The sequence below is a fragment of the Oryctolagus cuniculus genome, chromosome 2 (genome assembly GCF_964237555.1).
Source record: "Oryctolagus cuniculus chromosome 2, mOryCun1.1, whole genome shotgun sequence".
Lineage (NCBI taxonomy): Eukaryota > Metazoa > Chordata > Mammalia > Lagomorpha > Leporidae > Oryctolagus > Oryctolagus cuniculus.
In genome coordinates this window covers 128,688,578-128,706,471 of record NC_091433.1, presented here as the reverse complement: position 1 = coordinate 128,706,471, position 17,894 = coordinate 128,688,578, and the positions used below count along the sequence as shown (strand labels likewise).

The window sequence follows — 17,894 nt, the reverse complement described above, 5'->3', positions numbered from 1 at the left end:
TGTGGCTCCTCTCCTGGCCCAGCCCCTCTTTGGGCCCTGCAGAAGCCATCTGGTCTAGTTGGAGTGGATTTCTGGAAAGTGGGAATGGCTCCATAGACTGCCCTCTGTTCCTGCCAGTCCCTTCCCACCCCCAGCCTCAGCTGAGGGCCCCCCCTCCAAAGCTGCTCAGCCTGCAGGAGGCTGGGGACCTCTTGTGAGCTGAACTATACCACCAGGGAATACCAAGGTCACTTAACAAAATGCATGCATCATACATAGATAAGAAAAAACAGAAGTGTAGAAGATAACCCCCACTAATCAACGCGCCATGAATGAACTGGTGGGTACCCTGTCTTCCAAATGTGCACACAGGTAGTTTGCTGCTTTAGGTCAGATAATTCATGCTGCTCTGCCATTGATTAGTCCAGATCTTTGAAAGCCTTTCAAGGCATTTCTTCGCCATCTAAGTCATGCCTTTTTTTTTTTTTTTTTTAAGATTTATCTATTTGAAAGGCAGAGTTGTGGGGGGGGTCTTCCTTCTGCTGGTTCAGCCCCCAAATGGCTCCAACAACCAAAGCTGGACCAGTAGGAAGCCAAGAGCTCCTTCCAGCTCTCCCACGTGGGTGCAGGAGCCCAAACACTTTGCCCATCCTCTGCTGCCTTCCTGGGTACATTAGCAGGGAGCTAATCAGAAGTAGAGCAGCTGGGACTCAAATCAGCGCCCATTCGGGACTCTGGCACTGAAGGTGGCAGCCTTACCTGCTAAGCCACAGCACCGGCCCCAACTTCTCCTTTTATTCTCACTTTCATCTGCACCTGTGGCTCCCGGCTGTCCCCAGCTGCTCTGCCTTGGTCTCAGGGTGGTCATGTTGGGGCACTCTGGCCAGGATGAAACACTACCCCGACATGAGCTGTCCAACTCAGAGACCCCACTTAGAATGTCAAGTCAATCAAACCTTTTTAAAATACCTAGACTGTTTATTTCTTAATACAAAGCATGATTTGGACCCGTATGTTGTGAACTTCAAGATATTTGAACTAAAATAAAGAAACAGAGGGCCAGTGCATCATTCCATTAGTGCATGGCTTAGGAGATTTTTGCCCACTTTTGGAGCATGTTAAAAATGCCAGTGAACAACACTGTCCTAATCACCCTTAATCGTAGGAGCAATGGGTGTGAAAACCACATCAAAGGGGAGAACTGGGGCAAGTCTTAGATAATTTCTGGTTAGCCTGGCTGATCATAAAGTCACTTTATCCAGCTGAAGACACTGTCTCCAGTCTGGCCACTTTCAGGCTCCAGCAGATTTCCCAACAAATCACAAAGCCTAAGACATCGCTTCCTACTGGTGATAGATAGGGCTGTGACCTAGGATTCTGTTCATCAGTACCACTATTCCTTGGGTCCTTCCCAAACAGCAGTGAAATGAAGTGGCACAGCTATATACCACCAGTTAAAGCACTCAACAGTGAGCACAGCCACAGCCGGCAGGACAGTATGGTCCTCAGACAGCATCATTGGCATCACCTGTGAGCTTGTTAAAATTGCAGCCTTCCTATGTAACTTGAGACTAAAAGCATGAGAACACAGAACCCAGAGTGGGGTGTCTGACAGTCCTAACGAGACATGGGACAGTGTGAGCAACAGACAAAACAACACTTTGGGGAGGCATTCGGTGCAGTGGGTGCGAGGCCACTTTTTACCCCCGCATCCCACATCCGAGAGCCTTCATTCAGATGCTGGCTTTGTTTCCAATTCCAGCTTCCTGCTAATGTGCACTCTCAGAGGCAGCAGGTGATGGCCTAAGTGTCTGCGCCCCTGCTGCATGCTGCCCACTGCCCACGTGGGAGACCTGGGTTGAGTTTCTGACTCCTGGCTTTGGTATGACCCAGCCCTGGCTGTTGCAGGGATCTGGGGAGTGAACCAGCAGATTGAAGATCTCCCGCTGGCTCTGTACTGTACAAAACAAAACACAAACACAAACCAAGACCAAACTTCACAGCCTTGGGATGGATGGGAATCTGCAGGGCTGAGTGTGGGAGTGTTCGCTGCCCTCTGAATGCATGCCCCCAAGCTCCCCGACTTCCCTCACACTTGACAAGACGAACAGATATTTGCAAGTTGGTGATGGAAGGACTGAAGACAATCACCGATCCTCTAAGAATAAACAGTGCTGTACCTAACCATTCACTGATAACGAGAGAGGGGAGGGAAAGAGAGGAAAACAGGGAGAAGAGAAAGTTGGGGAGGGAGAAAGAAAAGTTAGTTCCTTGCTGCTCAAAGAATGGTCCTCGGACCAGCATCATTGGCATCACCTGTGAGCTTGTTAAAACTGCAGAATGTTGTCCTCTCGTAGAATTGGTACCTGCTTTTAACAAGATGCCCAGGTGACTTTTACATACATTAAAATTTGAGACATCCTGGAGCAAAATTCTATTGGAGGAACTGGTTAAAACCAGATGTAGTTGTTAATAAGTAATACATACATTAGTAAAAATAGAAACACTAGCAAGTAGTTTTTAATTTACAGCCTCTAAAATTGGCAGCCTCAGGGAGACCTTCCCTCTGTGGCTACAGAAACAAGAGTTAGATTTCAGCTAAAGTGCAGTCTTGGATAGACAATCTCCAGAATAAATTCCCTATGGGCCTAATTCTGAGCATGCCTAATTTGACTGACAGGAACTTAGAGATGCAAAAAGTTAAACAAATTTTATGGAAAAATTCTCTTGACTGGAAATAAATGGTGAGTTTACATCTAGGATCTCCAATTTTGATTATTTTTCTTGAACTGGCTGTACCACCTATCTTTTCTCTAACATAAGATTAATCCCGGGGCTAGCACTGTGGCGTAGCAGGTAAAGCCACTGCCTTTGGTGTCAGCATCCCATAAGGGCACCAGCTTGAATTCCGTCTGCTCCACTTCCCATCCAGCTCCCTGCTAATGAGCCTGGGAAAGCAGCAGCAGATGGCGCACATGCTGGGGCCCCTGTTTCATGTAGGAGACCTGGAAGAAGTGCCTGGCTACTGCCTTTAGATCGACTCAACTGTGTCCATTGCAGCCATCTGGGGAGTGAACCAGCAGATGGAAGATCTCTCTTCCTCTGTCCCCCGCCCCCATAACTCTGTCTTCCAAATAATAAATCTTTAAAAACTTAATCCAGCATTTACTGATAATGCTTCAACCATTTAACTAATAATTTTGAAGGCCTTTCATCATGAAAACATATATACTTCTTTCATACAATCAACTCAAACTCTCATCTTAGGATCAATTAAAAAAAATCTAGATAAGTCTGAACCTGCTACAACATTTATCAAATACATTCTTGCTTAAATAAAATGTATTTCTTTCCATTCTCATTGGGCAGGTAGATTTTTCTAATCCCTTTATGATCGAATGCAAGGACAATATCATAGTATTTGGAGCTCTGTAGACCCATGAAAACTTTCCATGATTGCAGAGCAGTAATTAACATTTCCCCATATCTGGCATCTTTCCCTATTATACAGCCCATTTATTTGTATCAGATGCATGCATTAATACTGAAATACAATCCACAGCATAGAAGGGTTACAATTCAATCTTTGAGCCAAGAACTGCAGTAGAAGGAAGTTTCCATTATTGCTCAAAGTCTGGGGCTCACACATCTCATCCAAGAGCAGGCAATGCAACGGCACCACATTTAAAGGACAACTACCACAGGCTTTGCCAATGTCAAATCCAATGCACAGAACTCCTTCCATTTTAATTGTTTTAAGTATCGTGGGCTTGCTACCTATATTAAGTATATAATGTTAGTGGGTGGGCGCCATGGCTCACTTGGTTAATCCTCTGCCTGTGGCGCTGGCATCCCATATGGGCTCCGGGTTCTAGTCCCGGTTGCTCCTTTTCCAGTCCAGCTTTCTGCTGAGGCCTGGGAAGGCAGTAGAGGATGGCCCAAGTGCTTGGGCCCTGCACCTGCATGGGAGACCAGGAGGAAGCACCTGGCTCCTGGCTTTGGATCGGCGCGGCACTGGCCATAGTCCATTTTGGGGGTGAACCAACGGTAAAGGAAGACCTTTCTCTCTGTCTCTCTCTCTCTCATTGTCTATCTGTCAAATAAAGTATATAATATTAGTACAAAAGCAAGAATTTACTAAAATCAGAGGCCAGAGCTGTGGCAAAGTAGGTTAAGCCTCTGCTTTGAGCACTGGCGTCCACACAGGCGACGGTTCCTGTCCCAGCTGCTCCTCTTCCGGTCCAGTTCTACTCCGATCCTGCTCTCTGCTAATGACCTGGAAGTCAGTGAAAATGCTCCAAATGCTTGGGACCCTGCACCCATGTGGGAGACCCAAAAGAAGCTCCTGGCTGCAGGCTTCGGATCAGCTGAGCTTTGGCCATTGCAGCCTTTTGGGGGAGTAAACCAGAAGATGGAAGACCTCTCTCTATCTCTTCCTCTTTCTGTCTGTAACGCTGCCTCTCAAACAAATAAACACATTTTTAAAAAAGAGTTTACTCTGTCGCCGCGGCTTACTAGGCTAATCCTCCGCCTTGCGGCGCCGGCACACCGGGTTCTAGTCCCAGTTGGGGCGCCGGATTCTGTCCCGGTTGCCCCTCTTCCAGGCCAGCTCTCTGCTGTGGCCAGGGAGTGCAGTGGAGGATGGCCCAAGTGCTTGGGCCCTGCACCCCATGGGAGACCAGGAGAAGCACCTGGCTCCTGCCAGCGGATCAGCGTGGTGCGCTGGCCGCGGCGGCCATTAGAGGGTGAACCAACAGCAAAGGAAGACCTTTCTCTCTGTCTCTCTCTCTCACTGTCCACTCTGCATGTCAAAAAAAAAAAAAAAAAAAAAAAAAAAAAAAAAAAAAAGAGTTCACTAAAATCAGATGTAAAAAATGAATGTAAAAACCTAGAAGATGTGTACGCATTATATAACAAATGTGTCCATAAAATAACTGATCACACTGTTCAGTGGAACAAAAGACCCTGTAGTGGAGTTCTCTAGCTGCTTTGTGTTCCGTTCACATACAAATGAGAGCTGGTGTGAACCGACTGCGTCACTGAATGGGCTCCACAGCTGGGGCAGCCCTGGGATTGCCTGAGACTGGCTTCCATATCACAAGGATACAGACTGCTGCTGGCAAAGTGATTGTAGGAACTTTTGGCCCCTCAAGCATGCAGCTCTTAGATTTGAGCTTTTTTTTTTTTTGGAAGATTTATTTCCTTATTTATTTGAAAGATAAAGAGAAAGAGAGACTATCTATCTATCTATCTAGATATCTATCTAGATGGAAGATTCTCTCTCTATATGTAGATATATCTAGATATCTAGATATATCTAGATATGTACATTAGATATATCTAGATTTATATCTAGATATCTAGATGTATCTATCTATCTATCTATCTATCTATCTATAGAGAGAGAGAGAGAGAGAATCTTCCATCTTCAGGTTCATCCCCCCAGATGGCCACAGTAGCTAGGTCTGGGTCAGGCTACAGCCAGAGACAGAAACTCCACCTGGGTCTCCCACATGGGTGCAGAAGCCCGAGCACTTGGGCCATCTTCCGCTGCTTTTCCAGGTGCATTAGTAGGAATGCCATATTGGAAGTGGAGCAGTCAGGACTTGAACCAATGTTCTCATATGGGATGCTGGTGTCACAAGCAGAGGCTTAGGCTGGCGCCGTGGCTCACTAGGCTAATCCTCCGCCTTGCGGCGCCGGCACACTGGGTTCGAGTCCCAGTCGGGGTGCCGGATTCTGTCCCAGTGCCCCTCTTCCAGGCCAGCTCTCTGCTGTGGCCAGGGAGTGCAGTGGAGGATGACCCAAGTCCTTGGGCCCTGCACCCCATGGGAGACCAGGATAAGTACCTGGCTCCTGCCATCGGATAAAATAAAAAAAAAAAAAAAAAAAAAAAAAAAACAAGCAGAGGCTTAACCCACTGTACCACAATGCTGGCCCCAAATTTGACAGGCATATTAACGGACAAATCATTGCCTGTTAAATAGTTATCAGGACTGACATACACAATGGTTTTTTGGAATCCTCTTTCCACAGAAATAAAGATTCTTTGGCCACTTGAAATACACTTCAAAAAATAAGGTGCCTGCCCACCTGTGTGCAGTCTGTTTCCTGCAGGATGTAAACATCTGTTAAAGAATGGCCAACCTCAAACCTACTGCTCAGGTTTGCCCAGCACCTGATTCTCAAGCCAGAAATATTTACCATTGCAAATAAATCAATTAACGTCATGGTTCCTTAGCCTCTGTTGTACACAAGGCCACCTCTGAATGAGCTGTCCTGAGCTATTCAGAGGGAAAACATCTGCAGAAGTTTAGGGTAATTTTGGGCAAGCTTAGTTCAAGAAGGAAAGTCTTGTGGGTGCTGAGGGTGAGCAGCTGCAGCAGAAAAAGCTGGGAGGAACATCTGTTCCTGGCCAGAAACCACTCGGGGGGCACCTGTCTCCAATGGACCCTGTTGGATTGTGTATCTTCCAGCTGGCCTGGAGGGACATGAACAAGAGGAGCTTCAACCTGTGTGGGTAGAGGCCCTTCTGTGTCCAAGACATGGAGGAGCAGATAACAGGCCTGGAGAACGGTGGGGGAAGACTCCCCCTGCAAATTTGAAACTTCAGGAGACGGGAGAGCAAGGAGGCCTGAGCAAGGCCCAGACCCACAACATGGACACGCCTGGCTCTGGAGCTGCTGATCCAAGCAGGGCTAGAACTCGGCAGGACTTTTGTCCTCCAGAAGGGGATCCTGGGCCCTGGGAGGGGTGGGGGAGAGCAGTGAGGATTGGAGACAGTGACAAATGGTGCACTGTTACAGAAAACAATGACAGTGTTGAGACACCAGTGTGACCTAATAAAGTCCTGCATTTGGGGAGGCCCGTGCGCCAGAGATTCCCAGGGCTTGTGGGGGATCCCATCCCCTCCCTGGCTCTCAGGCTGCAGCTCCATGCTTTCTCAGGCAGGGAGCCCCTGAGTGGGGTGCAGAGCCTCACCTTCAGGATGGGAGCCAGGAAGACGGAGATGCCCGTCAGGATGAATACAATGATGCCGGTCACTCTCTGTTCCCTGGAGAAGAGCAAAAGTTAGGGTGTCCGGGAAGATGCTTTGGGACCACTACCCATCCTCCTGCCCTCTGTGGGCCCTGAAGACTGTCCAAGGCCATGGCCTTGTTGCCTGAGGCCCAGTGGAACCACCATGGGAAGACAGAGAGCCCCTGGCTGAAGTGAGGGCACCTAGTTGGGGCCTCGGGGAGGTGTCCTGGGCAGTGGCTTAACTGCTGGGGTGCTTGAGCCACATGGACTTGGGCTGAATCCCAGCTCTGCCCCTGACTACCTCTGGGTATCAGGTGTGGCCCCAGGCATCCTGGGCCTGAGCAGAATGGAGGTGACAGTGGCGTGTCCCTGGGGAGGGTCTTGAGAAGATGAAATGTGATATGAAGAGTTATACACCCTCACTGGTGCAAGGCATGGCAAACAGGGATGCCAGAGAAGGTGGCCTGTTTGCCAGCACAGCAGGTGTAAGGGGCTGGAGGGCAGGCAGGTTTCCCTGAGTGCCCAGGCCCAGTCCCAGCCAGGGTGGAGTCTGGGCTTGGAAGCAGAGGACTCAGGGGTCCCGGAGGGGATACGGCTGAGGCCAGTCGTGAGTAGAGAAGCCTCCCTGGGGGCCAGCTGGGCCAAGCATCCAAGGCAGTGAGAGACGCTCCCAGGACGACCCCTAGGAGAAGGCCAGGGTCTAACACAGGCTCTCCTGGGCCCTAAGGGGTACAACACGTGCTTTTCCACCACGAACAGTTCAGGAACCTTCCTCGAGACCTGAGAGGAGGGGCAGGGGAAGGGACAGAGTGACAGGCCAGGGCTACAGCCCAGGGAGGGGGCGATGGAGAGTTGGGACTGCAAGTACAGGTGTGCTTGGGGCATGGCAGGAGCAGGGCCCTGGGCGCTCTTGAGGAGGAGACAAAGGCAGGGCAGGAAGAGGTCCTGTGGCGTCTACAGAGACCCATGTGGCGAGAGCCCCTGGCCTGCCTGCAGTGCCTGGGTGCGGGTGTGGAGCGTGTACTCCTTTAGATGACCAAGAAGAAAGTGTCTCTTACAACTGCATGTTCATCTCTCTCCTCTCCCTTCCTTATACTTGTAGTTCCTGGGCTCTTGCCAACATTCCTTGATGAAAAGCAAGCTTACCCCACCCCCACCCCAAGCCAGCCACTCCCATTCAGGTGATCTGGGCCCTGCCGCCCCCTACCTGACCCCCAGGAACTGAGGCTGCTCCCCAGGGGCGCTGGTCTCCGTCTCCATCTTGAGGCTGTCGATGTGGGCGATGGAGATGACGGTGGCAGCCACGTACCAGGGCAGCCCGGTGAAGGAGCACAGGGCCATGAGGACGCCCACCCAGAACAGGTCCAGGTGATAGCCAGCAGCCTTCTGCAGGGGCAGGGGCAGGGGCAGGGGCGGGGCAGGGGCAGGGGCAGGGGCAGGGGCAGGGAGAAGCGTTGGAGGGGCTGCCCTGGGCCCGAGGTGGCTTCCCCAGTTCTCTCCTGGTCTACAAGGGCGAGCCCAGTAAAGGACACAGGTGAGAGGAATGCCCAGGCTCAGAGGGGCCTGGGCTTGGGTCCCTGGGGAGAAGGACGCCCACCTAGGGGCTCAGCCCCTCTGCAGTTCTGGAATGAGGAGCCCCGGCTGGGGCAGTCCTGGGCCTGGCTGGAGTCATGCAGACGGGTAGGGAAGGGGGGCCTGAGTCTTCTTGGACACAGGTGCATGAAGGAGGGAGGCTAAGGACATCTGTGCCTCAGGGTTCCAGGCTGAGCCCCCAGTTAGAATTTACTTAGACCCCCAGGTTCACCGTCAGGAGGAGCCTCTGCTATGCCCAGTGTCCCTGGTCCCCACAGCAAGTCACCCCTGCCCTGTGAGACTTCTGCTGTCTAGAAGTCACGTGCCCCCACCCTACTCCCAACACAGGGGGGTAGCTCCAGGGCTCGCCCAGCAGGCTGTTGCAGGCACCACGCCCCCTCTTGCCATCCTCCTGACTCTGCTCCCAGCAGCCCTACCTTCAGCTTGTTCTCCTTCCGGTTGACGATGACCGCTGTGATCTGCTGGTCCATGAAGATCAGGATGGTCACCAGCAGGGCAGGCAGGATGCTCGCCGGGTACACCCACCACGGGTTCTTCCCAAAGGGAGCCACGAACCAGCCTCGGTCAGGCCGTGTGGGCTGAGTGGGAGCAGAGGGAGAGGGCGCTTTCTTCTCTCCCTTGTCCCAGAGTACCCGCTGGCAGCCCACTCTCCCTCCTTCTCACCGTCCTGACCTGGGGTACTTTTCAAGCAATCTTTTCCCTTAGACATTAGGCACCTGCGGCTTTAGAGAGCGTGGAGGCAGACAGAGGTGGCAAGGCATGTAGACACAAACAGGGTAGGAGCGGATCAGAGGGACGCTGGCACAGCGTGCGGTCATTCATGCAAAGTAACAGGAAGCAGAAACGAGGCCTGACGGGCAAGAAGTGCCTGACACCTGCTCCTCTTCCAAGTCACCTGTCTGGGGAGCATTACGGAATTGTCTCTAACACCAAACCTCAGTTCAGACCTGTGTGCTGAGAATAGGGACTATCTGTGCAGAAGTTAGGCTTATTGAAGAGAAAGTGGGATTTAATTTCCACGCTAACACGATGAGCTACCTAGGGGAAACCACTTGTTAAGGCCAAGAGTGCACAGGCAGGGTGGGGAAGTTCTGGGACCCGGGCTCCCTCCCTACCCTGGTTACAAGGTGCCCTTGGGAGGGAGCAGGGCGGAAGCTCAGCTGCCAGCAAGGGCATCGGCTCCAGACTGACAGGGGACTTGTGAAGTGGTGATTCTCAACCTTGGGCATGCCCACAATCTCCTGGAGGGCTGAGATGCAGGTCGCTGGGCTCCAGCCTGTCCTGTGCTTCTCATAACACAGGTCTGGGAATCTGCATTCGCAGGTGATGGTAAGGTACTGCTCTGGGGACCTCACTTAGACAATCAGTGTCTCCAGGCATCATTTTCAACAGATCCTGTAGTTGGCCCAGCTTCTAGACAGCCAGAGGCCATGAAATTGGAAGCCCTCAAATAGAAATGCAGAGGCTTTAGCTGGGCTGGAGGGCGGCCACACAAATGTTTCCTGGTGAACATGTCCCCACCTGACACTTTAAAGGACCAGCCCCAGGAGACTGTGCAGGAAGGGGTGGGGCACACACAGAGGAGCAAGGAAGTCTGCTGGCTGAGAAGAAGGAAGTTATCTCAGCATGGAGGGGAGAGGCTCTGCAGCTGCCCGGAGGGCAGAGCAAGCGCCCTGAGCTAGGGGAGAGGCAAACCTTGATGACACTGGGCACGTGCAGCTTGGGAGTTTCCAGGCCAAAACAGGCATCGATTCCACAGAACAGCAGGATGGAGAAAACAATGGAAAAGTCAGCCACCAGGGCCCGGACCTGCAGAGGTGAGAGAAGCAAGTGAGTGAGCCTCCTAGCCAGCTCCAGACAGACCGGGGCCTCTGGCAGCGCCGAGAAGAACCCGCTGAAGTCTGGGTTCTGAAGTCAGCAGGCCTAGGTGCAAAGCATGCGTCTGCCCTTTGCCGGCTGTGTGACCTTGGGGGAGCACATCCTCTCCCCAAGCCTCAGTTTCTTCCTCAGTGAGATGGAGATGACAGCAGCACCCAGCTCAGGGGTCTAAGTGAGCTGTGGCACATTCACAGGACTTGGCATACGGTAGTCAGAGCGGGAGCTGTTCTGACTCCTGTGGCCACAGCAGCCCTTGCTGAAGGCATGTTCAGGTTTGAGAGACTGATCCGGGTCACCCAGCAGGTGTGAGGAGGGCCAGGGTTGAACTCTGTAGGAAATTCTACCTCCTAAAGGGACAGGTTGTTGCCCCCCACCCCCAGACTGGGAGGGAGGTCCCCAGTCCCACTGGGGCCAGTGGCTACTCTCAGCCTCCTTGCTTGTTTGCAGGAAGCCCTTCCTAGGCCCAGTTCTGGACTGGACCTCCTTGCCCTTGACTGCCCCTCCACACCAACTCATTGTCTGGGAGTCTCAGGGCAGAGGGTTCCCCAATGTCTACCTTGCCACTTCCTTAAATCTTATCAGGGATATTTCAATTCAAGGGCAGGAGCAGCTACCAGCCCACTGGCTGCAATGCCTACACCCTCATCTCTCCTTTAAAGCTGTTAGAATGTAATTGACTAAAAACTCACAGAGTACTTAGAGCAAAAAGACAAAATCCCTACTTCATTTCCTCACTCCAGCTCTGCTTTCAGGTTATTCCACTGGTGTCTGCTTGATTTGCAGGTTTCCTCCATGTAACTTATATGTGGAAAGTTGTCCATTTTGATTTGCTAATGAAAGGCATTATTTGTTGATAAGGATTTAGATTCATTTATGTGAACCCCCTGCCCAAAGCTCTGATAGTCTTTTTTTTTTTTTTTTTTTTTTTTTTTTTTTTTTAAAGGCAGAGTTACAGAGAGAGAGGGAGAGACGGGGTCGGGGGAGGAAGGTTGGTCTTCCATCCACTGGTTCACTCCCCAAATGGCTGCAACGGCCAGGGCTGGACCAGTCCAAAGTCAGGAGCCAGGAGCTTCATCTGGGTTTCCCATGTGGGTGGCAAGGGCCCAAGGACTTGGGCCATCTGATAGTTATTGTTAAGCTCTGGTGACGGGCTTGCTTTATACTTCCAGTTATATAATTAAACATTTGCCAGTACCCCTCATTCTGTATCACTTGAGGTAAGGGTCCCTGCCTGGCTTCTTCCTACTCCCTGCCCCCATCATTCTAAGTCACCTTCACTTTGATCTTCACATTGTCAAAGCTGAGAACACTCATTTCCCATTCTGTTTTGTGTTTTATCCATAAGTTGATTCTAAGAGTTATAATGTTATAATCATTTAGATACTGATCACAAAAGTAGTTTGCTAGGCCTACATTTTTCTATATTATTCTTAGCATCCAGAAGAAAAAGTTATTAAGTTAAACCATTTGTATCCACTGTTTTTGTAAGTTAACATGGTGAAATACAGGCAATTTCATAGTCGCGATTAACAGAAAAACAGATGTAGGAAACAGCTGTGAGCTCCTTCCCACCTTCAGAAAGAAGGATTCATCCATTCAGTTAATGCCTTTTCTTTTCTTTTTTTCTTTCTTTCTTTCTTTCTTTCTTTTTTTTTTTTTTTTTTTTTTTTTGACAGGCAGAGTGGACAGTGAGAGAGAGAGACAGAGAGAAAGGTCTTCCTTTGCTGTTGGTTCACCCTTCAATGGCTGGCACGGCTGGCGCGCTGCAGCCGGTGCACCACGCTGATCCAAAGATAGGAGCCAGGTGCTTCTCCTGGTCTCCCATGGGGTGCAGGGCCCAAGCACTTGGGCCATCCTCCACTGCACTCCCGGGCCATAGCAGAGAGCTGGCCTGGAAGAGGGGCAACCGGGACAGAATCCGGCGCCCCAACCAGGACTAGAACCTGGTGTGCAGGCGCAACAGGTGGAGAATTAGCCTGTTAAGCCATGGCACCGGCCTAATGCCTTTTCAACTAGCCAGTGGCACCCCTGTTCTGCTCTCTGGTCTGAATTTGGAGGTTATTCTCACATTTACTAAATATGCATACACCCCTCAACAACAACATGGCACTGCCTTGCATGTTTTTAAGTTAGCTAAGTGGCAGTGTGTAAGCTCCTGCAACTTTGTTTGCTCAACATTGTGTTTGTGATGCTTTTCCTTGTGGATGGGCATAGCCACTGTCCCTGCAGAGTGAAAGCCGCTTGATGTTTGTGTGGTTATTTTCCATTTGCTTCTTCATTTCTTTGTTAACAGATAAATTTATTTTCATTTTTTCCCCTCTTAGAATCAATGTTTCCATGTCATTCTTCTACGTGTGTGAGAAGCCTCTGGGGTGCACACTTGGACATAGATTTGAGGGTCTTTTTTTTAATTTTTAAATATTTATTTATTCACTTGAGAGTTTGGCCGGCACCACGGCTCAATAGGCTAATCCTCCACCTAGTGGCGCTGGCACACCGGGTTCTAGTCCCGGTCGGGGCGCCGGATTCTGTCCCAGTTGCCCCTCTTCCAGGCCAGCTCTCTGCTGTGGCCCGGGAAGGCAGTGGAGGATGGCCCAAGTGCTTGGGCCCTGCACCCCATGGGAGACCAGGAGAAGCACCTGGCTCCTGCCTTCGGATCAGCACGGTGCGCCGGCCGCAGCGCGTCAGCCATGGCGGCTATTGGAGGGTGAACCAATGGCAAAAAGGAAGACCTTTCTTTCTGTCTCTCTCTCTCTCTCTCACTGTCCACTCTGCCTGTCAAAAAAAAAAAAAAAAAAAAAAAAAAAGAGAGAGAGAGAGAGAGTTACAGAGGCAGAGACAGAGAGGTCTTCCATCTACTGGTTCACTCCGCAATGGCCACAGTTGGGCCGATCCCAAGACAGGACCCAGAAGCTTCTTCTGTGTCTCCGACGTGGATGCAGGGGCTCAAGACTTGCACCATCCTCCACTGCTTTCCTAGGCACATTAGCAGGGAACTGAATGGGAAGGGGAGTAGCCAGGACTCAAATGGTGCCCATATGGGATGCCAGTGCTGCAGGTGGAGGCTTAACCTACTTAGCTACAGTGCTGGCCCTTATCAGAGGGTGCCAATTGCTTTCTAAACTCCTCCCACCATTTTTCATCCACAACATCTGATATTCAAAACTTTTCTATGTTTACCAACCTGGTGGGTGTGAAATAGTGTGGCCTCATTCTTTTCTGCACCATTAAATCCCAGGAGGCAACAAAACAATGTGTAAGCAATTTGAAGGGGAAAAATGTTGGTGGCACAATAATTTCATGCCATGTGTTATTTTTCATCCTACAGGGAACAGATATACATTATTCTAGGATTTTTATATAGGAGGAGACTCAGGGATAGGATCTGGTTGAAAATGGGATGGAGAGGGCACATGTTTTGAGGATACATTGTTGTTGCTGGCTCACTACATTTTGCTCAGTTAAATATCCAGACTGCAAGCCCTCCTAAGAGCCTTTTACTGGGGCCAGCACAGTGGTATAGTGGATAAAGCCACTGCTTGCTGTGCCAAGGGCATCCCATATGGGTGCCAGTTCCAGTCCTAGCTGCTCCACTTCCCATCCTGCAGAGTGAAATGTGCTAAATCTGCTAATGTGCCTGGGAAAGCAGTGGAAGATGGCCCAAATCTTGGGCTCCTGCACTCATGTGGGAGACCCGGAAGAAGCTCCTGGTTCCTGGCTTCGGATTGGCTCAACCCTGGCCATTGCAGGATGAACCAGCAGAGAAAGATCAGTCTGTCTATCTGTCTCTCTCTCTCCATAACTGCCTTTCAAATAAATAAATCTTAAAAAAAAGAGCCTTTTACTTGGTCTTTACAAACTACTGAGGAAAAATCAACTATTCATATCAGATTTGATTATTCCTATTATTTAAGAAGCCTTCATATATTTAGGAATTTATTTAAGGTTATATGTATCCAGGAATTTATTCATTTGTTCAAGGTTTTCTAATTTGTTAGCATATAGTTGTTCATAGTAGTTTCTTATGGACCTTTGTATTTTGGTGGTACTGTGGTGCAGTGGGTTAAAGCACCAGTCTGCAGTGCCGGCATCCCATATGGGCACTGGTTCGAGACCTGGCTGCTCTTCTGATCCAGCTCTCTGCTATGGCCTGGGAAAGCAGTAGAAGATGGCTCAAGTGCTTGGGAGACCCAGAAGAAGCTCCTGGATCCTGGCTTCGGATTGGCACAGCTCAGGCTGTTGCGGCCACCTGGGGAGTGAACCAGCGGATGGAAGACCTCTCTCTCTGTCTCTACCTCTCTCTGTAACTCTTTCAAGTAAATAAAATAAATCTTTTTTTAAAAAAAACGACACAGAAAGACTAGAGAGCAGTCTGATGATGTTAAACATCATCAAGGGGATTTGACAAGGGGACACAGTTCTCTCTGACTGCAAAGTCTATGCCCTTAGCTTGAAGAACTCTATGGTCTGGTGCTCCCATGGTGTCCATCCTGTCCATGGACAGAACCACCTGGGGAGACTCAGCAGGGGCTTTTTATAACAACATCTGACTGTAGGTCCCACCTACTGGCAGGGTGCACTTACCTTGGTAGGGAAATAGCGGCTGAACTTGAACTTCTTCAAGGTTAGTGTCATGGAATATGTCCCAAAGAACAGAATGAAGGACATGAGTGCCAGGTCTGGGATGAACTGGCAGGAATTCCCGAGTAGGCGCCCACCATAGCTCAGACACTCCTTCTTGCTCAGCAGGGACCAGTCCAGCGCTGTGAGGTTAAGGGGGTTGTACTTGGAGACCAAGCACAGGAGAGAAAGGGTCAGGGTCCTCCTGTCAGGCCAGCTGTGTCCTCCCGCCTGCAGTCCCCAGGTGACCCGTTATACCCTCCTAGCCTCTAAGGGGGCTCAGCCTTTCTGTCCACGGTGCCTTCAGCAAGACAGTAATGTCCCTAGGGACAAGCTGGTTCAAGGAATGACAGGCAAAGGGCTCTGAGGAAGGTTAGGCATGCACACAGGTTCCTTACTGTGTGCTAGAACACAGTGCTTTGCTAGCAAGGTGGAAAAGTGCAGCAGGCTCCTGCCTTGTTTGATCACTCACAGGTCCTGTGATCACCTCTGTTCTGGAGTCTCCTGTTAATTCTCTCCCTCCTTCCCCTTTGTAACACCCTTGTCAACCTCTTATTGGGTTATTCAGCCACTTCCCCCCTTGGTGTCCCAGGTCCTAAAATCCAGGCATCCAAAATAAGGTCCATCTCTACAAGTGTATGAAGGGCAAGTTTCAGGACCAGGACCACCCTGAATCTGTAGCATTTTTAGTCTTCCGTGCACACAGCACTTTGCCCATAATAGATACTCAGAAATGGGCACCAAGAGATTCCATTTTCCCCCTTGGATCTTAGGTCAAATTGACAACTGGGATGTGTGTAGGCAGACCAACTAACTGGGTGGATTTAACTTAAGAAGCAACCTCGGGGACACTAAGAGACACACATCTCTGCTGAGGCACTCCAGGCTCCGCCCTTCACTTGGATTTGAACCTCCCACTGTGATAACCGCTTAGTCTGGTGTGCTGGCTCCACAGGCTACTGCTCATCATTATTGGGAAAAGCCAGCCAGACCCGGGGGATCCCAGGGCTACAGAGGGCAAAGTAGAGATCAGGTTCATTGTGGTGGTGATGGTGGGGCTAACAGACTCCCTGGGGCTGGAGAGCGTCATTACTGTGTGGGAAGTAAGGGCTCTGGGTAGAAAGGGAAGGAAAGAAGGTAGAACAGTGAACAGGAAACTGTGTGCAGCTTTGCTTACGCAACCCCTTCCACCATTCCTCACCTCTATCTCCCCTTCATTGCGGAGTTTGTATCATATGTGCACACATGGTTTCAATAGAATGAGGCCCCTGTTTAATGGGATGTTTAGAGTGCACTTACAAAGCTCTGCAGGTGACCTGCTATGTGCCTGGCGTCGCCACAGTTGGTGTCAGTTTCCCAGCCCCTTCAGAAAACAACAGCACTTGCATGTCTGACCCGAGAGGAAGGGACTTACCAGAGAAGTGTTGGTGTTTGGTGCCAGCGGGGCTGAGGCATTGAACGCGGTTGTATTCACTGCAGATGAGCACACGACATGGGTAGAGTCAGCAGCTGCTGGGCTGCAGCCTGCAACCCTACGGGGGGCCCCACTCTCCCCTGCCTCCCTCCAGTCCCTGAGAGCCAGGGATTGGCTTCCATGGTGAGGGCAGCTCACCGCACCACAGCCCCGTCACCCTCCTCATTTTGCCTTGGTGAGGGAAGTCTTGGTGGGACAGAAGCCAGGCCATAGCCGGGGCAGCCCAGCTGGGCCAGCATAGGATAGCTCCCCCATGATGATGAGCAGCTGCTTTCAAAAATGGAAATAAGGAATCTGGTGGTAAGACAAGTTGGTGAATAACATGCTGTGTGAACCCCTAATGGCCATTGGCCTTATTTCTGTGTTGGTAGACTTAGAAACCATTTTCAAAGAACTCACTCTGTGCTGTGCACAGTGCCAAGCCTTCACACATATTCATGTAAGTTGCCAAATCTCCATGAAGTATCCCTATTTTACAGATGAGGGAACTGAGGCCCAGAGAGGTTAAGTAATTTGCCCATTGCCCAGCATCACACAGCCCTTGCTTGGAGTCGCGGTCCCGGCCCAGGCAGGCTGGCCCAGAGCCTGTGAAGCTCCCAGCCCCAGGACCCTCCACAGATGCCTCCCTTCTCTCCTGTCTGCTCCGAAGTGCTTTGCTCTGGTCAGCTGGGCCTGTAAGGATTTACGGGCTTTCACACTATCTTCTACGATCTGCCCCTGAAATGCAAACTCGGGAAAAGGAGACCCAGGCCCAGGACCTATGTGGAACCAGGAAAGCACAGGTCCAGCTCCAGCTGTCCACTCGGTTTCCCTTGCCAGGCACTCCCCTCCCTAACTGGATGTAGAACAGATGGGGGCGTCCCTTCAGGGGCCAGGAGACTGTGGGAGAGGCACTGCTTCCCCTCGTCTCCCTTCCATGGAGTCCTGCCTCCCTTGCTCCTCCGCCTGGGGAGCGCTCAGCACACACAGGGCCAGGCTCCCCAGTGGGTGCTGCCGCTCGTTTACCTAGTGGACAGGCAGGCTTTGGAGGGTGCTCTTTCCTCCTCCCAAACTGCACAGGCCGAGGTGAAGGCCAGGTGCTCTTCCCCCTCCTTCTCCCAGGGAAGGCGCGCTGAGCAGTCCCTCTGCAGCAGGTCTGGGGAGAGGGGAGGAGGCCCCTCAGCCAGCCCACTGGCGGTTCAGTCTGAAGTGCGCGGAGGCCCCCTTGGCTCCTGCTGGCTGCCTGCCGCTGGTTAGAAACCCAGAGAGAAGAGGTTTGTCTCCAGGCCTCTCCTGGCTGCCCATAAGCTGCCCACTGGGCTGGATGTGATTACAGGTGCCCACATCTGGG

General features: G+C 51.0%; 1 protein-coding gene across 11 annotated transcripts in view; it reads right to left on the bottom strand.

The window, feature by feature from the left end:
- The window catches only part of SLC4A5 (solute carrier family 4 member 5), a 141,666-nt gene that overhangs the window by 9,830 nt on the left and 113,942 nt on the right, over positions 1-17,894 (bottom strand). For 10 of the 11 annotated variants that reach the window (XM_051837194.2, XM_070068885.1, XM_002709728.5 and 7 more), the window contains 6 exons: positions 16,505-16,563; positions 15,055-15,255; positions 10,288-10,401; positions 9,009-9,170; positions 8,207-8,385; positions 6,961-7,033 (listed from right to left, as the gene is read on the bottom strand). In XM_051837194.2, the coding sequence (XP_051693154.2) occupies positions 6,961-7,033; positions 8,207-8,385; positions 9,009-9,170; positions 10,288-10,401; positions 15,055-15,255; positions 16,505-16,563 (788 nt within the window). The remainder of the gene's footprint in view (positions 1-6,960; positions 7,034-8,206; positions 8,386-9,008; positions 9,171-10,287; positions 10,402-15,054; positions 15,256-16,504; positions 16,564-17,894) is intronic. The other variant, XM_070068887.1, reaches the window with a different exon arrangement.